Here is a 2856-nt window from a genome sequence, read left to right on the forward strand (position 1 = left end):
TGGGCAGGGCACAGTGGGCGCTCAGGCTGGGCTCTACCAGAGAGGGTGTCAGGGACCCTGGTTCTCAGGGGCCCCCCAGAAGCCGCCCCTCCTTCAGAGAGACCCCCCAGCGCCAGCAGGGGCCGTGGTGGCAGAAGGCAGCCACCAGCCCTACTGCCCGTCTGGAGGCCTAGCCCAGCTGGACATGACTGTGGGAGCCAGGAGAGCGTGGGGAGCCACTGGGAGAGGGGCAGGAATGCAGGCCAGGGCCCGGACAAGCTGGCTCAGGATGGGGCTCCTTGCCACCTGCAGGCACTGGGGGCGTCTCAGGCCTTTTCCCCCTTCTTGGGGGGCCTGAGGCAGCGAGTGGCATGACGCCATGGCCCATCCAGTCCCGCCAGGAAGGGCGCCCATGGTCCCGACTCCGTGGACCAGAGGGGCGGGAAGGGTACGAGGTCCCGGAGCACGGCGTGGGCTGGGTGCCAGCAGGTGCCACATCCTCTGTGGACACCCCGCGGCACCTCCAGGCCTCGGGCCCCTGAGCTCAGCCCCGCTGGGGGCAGACCTGGGTCTTGTCAGAGCCCAGGATCCGGTGCCCTGATGGTGCCCCAGGGACCCGGGTGGAGCAGCGTGAGCAGCAGTGGCGTGTCCGTGCACAGGTGTGCACTGTGGGCGTGCAGGCCCTGCAGGTCTCTCCTGGCAGGCCCTCCCACCCCCAGGCTGCTGGGGGACAAGCTGGGAAAGAGACTGACGGGGAGAGCAGGATACCCCGGAGGAGGGGCAGGCAGGGGGCCTGGAGACCCTGGCCTCACGCTGGAGGACGGGCAGGGCACGTGGCGGGGACAGGCCGCCCTGGCCCCAGTGGACACAGGCTGCCTCCCCTAGCTGGTCCCGGCACCGTGCAGAGCCTGGTGGCCAGTCGCGTGCCCTGCTCGGGCGAGCGCCCACAAACGACTCTGCTGACGTCAACCAGAGTGGGCGCAGCTGGGGACCCAGCCTCCACACCCCATGCCTCGCCCCGCAGCCGCCCTGCGCATTCTCCTCCCCGGATGTGCTCGGCCGCTCCCCTGCCCCTGGCTCAGCAGCCTCTCCTCTGCGGGCAGGCCTGTCCACCCATCCCCTGGCCCACAAGGCCATCAGCCCCTCCTCTGTGAAGGAAGCTCCAGCGAGGGTGGCCTGCAGGCTGGCCTCCTGCCCACCTCCCGGGGAAACGCCCAGCCAGACCTGTGTCTAGAACACAGCGTGCACGGCCTGGGCGCCCCCGACAGCCGCCAGCTCCCCCCTCCACCCGGAGTCTCCCGGGCTCCGGCCCAGCGCAGCACCTGCTCCCCGTGCAGTGCAGGGCCCCCTGTCCACGAGGCCCTCTAAGAGCCTCTGCAGGGGCCCAGGGCCTTCCTGTGAGGGTGGGTGTGTCACTGGTTCCCCAGCTGACAACCGGGTGCCTGTGGAGCCTGTAGACCCAGCACCCCGCCTAACCTCGCTCCTCCAGGGAGCCAGACAGAGCTGCAGACCACACACTTGGCGAGTTTCGGCTCAAGCAACGATCTTTGTGTTTCACCAGCCCACCTTCCACTCCAGCCAGCCAGGTGCCCTGGGGTCCTGGCCGAGGGGCACGGCGAGGGCCTCGAAATCCCCCAGTGAGCCGTGATGCCCTCTGGGGTGGACGCCATGAGGTCTGCCCACCCAGGGTGGGGCCTGAGCCCTGGGGGCAGGCTGCTGTGGCTCTGCCACTGTGAGCGGCAGGTGGCCGAGGCTACCTGGAGAGGCGGAAGCACCTGTGGACCCCTTGTGGACGCCCCCCGCGCAGCCATGCCCGAGGCCAGGGCAAGTGCTCTGGGCCTTCCAGCAGCAAGGCTGGCCCAGGAGGTTCCAAGTGCCGCCAACAGAGGGCCTCTGCCGGCCACGCCTCTGAGGACAGGGACCCAGGTGCAGCTCGGGTGGGAGGTGCCCAGACAGCTGCGCATACGCCTGACAAGCGGGGCTGGGCAGACTGTGGGCTCTTTGGTGCACGTCTGCGGGGTCCCCAGTCCCGGGCACAACGGGGAGGGCCTGGCTGGGCGTCAGCTGGACACAAAGTGCTTCTCTCAGACGCGGCAAAGAGATGAGGGGCGCAGGCTCCCAGCCCCCGGGGCAGAGCAGGGTCCAGACCCCGCCGGGCCTCCACGAGCCTGGACACGTGGCTGGGCCTCCCTGGGCCGCAGTTTCTCTCCACAGGATGCGGCAGAGTAAGGGTTCCTGGGCCGCAAGACCCAGCTGTGCCGAGAAACACACACGCTCCTCACGTTGCTCAGATCAGGATCCCAACAGCGAGGGCCATGAGGTCACCGGCGGCTGTGCATGAAGGCCGCTGGGCAGCAGGGCGCCCGTCTCATCACCGAGTCTTGCTGCTCACCGGGGGCTCACCCTCGGGAGCCAGTGGCGGGGCCACCAGCGGACGTGCCGGACGTGAGATCACCTCAGTAGCCATCGTCATCATCCCCGTCACAGCCGTAATCTGCAGAGTGCAAGGCAGTAACCACGGGGGATGAGGCCCGCCACCCCAGGAGTGAGCGGGACCCCCGAAGCACCCCCCATGGCCCCACCGCCAGCCCTGCGGGCCCTGCCCCCAACGATGTGGCCTCGCCGAGCGCCCGCCTGCACACACCGTTGCCGCCCATCATCTGCAGGGCGCTGACACAGGGCTCTCCGTCCTCCTCCTCTGCGTCCTCCTCCTCCACGTCCTCCTCCGCGTGGTAGGACACAGGCCCGCTCTCCACCACGACCACTGCGGGCCTGACACGCTCGGCCTCCAAGGAGTGGGCGCTCGGGAGTGAAGCCTGCAGGTGAGGCGAGGGGCTGGGCAGGTGCGGGCAGGCTCCGGGCCGCTGGGGCAGGGCC

General features: G+C 69.7%; 1 protein-coding gene across 1 annotated transcript in view; it reads right to left on the reverse strand.

The window, feature by feature from the left end:
• Positions 1–1505: 1505 nt before the first annotated feature.
• The window catches only part of BRF1 (BRF1, RNA polymerase III transcription initiation factor 90 kDa subunit), a 51062-nt gene continuing 49711 nt past the window's right edge, over positions 1506–2856 (reverse strand). Inside the window, exons 20-21 of the mRNA XM_010835228.1 lie at positions 2624–2843; positions 1506–2473 (exon numbers count right to left, since the gene is read on the reverse strand). Of these exons, the coding sequence (XP_010833530.1) occupies positions 2436–2473; positions 2624–2843 (258 nt within the window). The 3' untranslated portion in view covers positions 1506–2435. The remainder of the gene's footprint in view (positions 2474–2623; positions 2844–2856) is intronic.

Source organism: Bison bison, unplaced genomic scaffold (assembly GCF_000754665.1).
Source record: "Bison bison bison isolate TAMUID 2011002044 unplaced genomic scaffold, Bison_UMD1.0 scf7180017845494, whole genome shotgun sequence".
NCBI classification, from domain to species: Eukaryota; Metazoa; Chordata; class Mammalia; order Artiodactyla; family Bovidae; genus Bison; species Bison bison.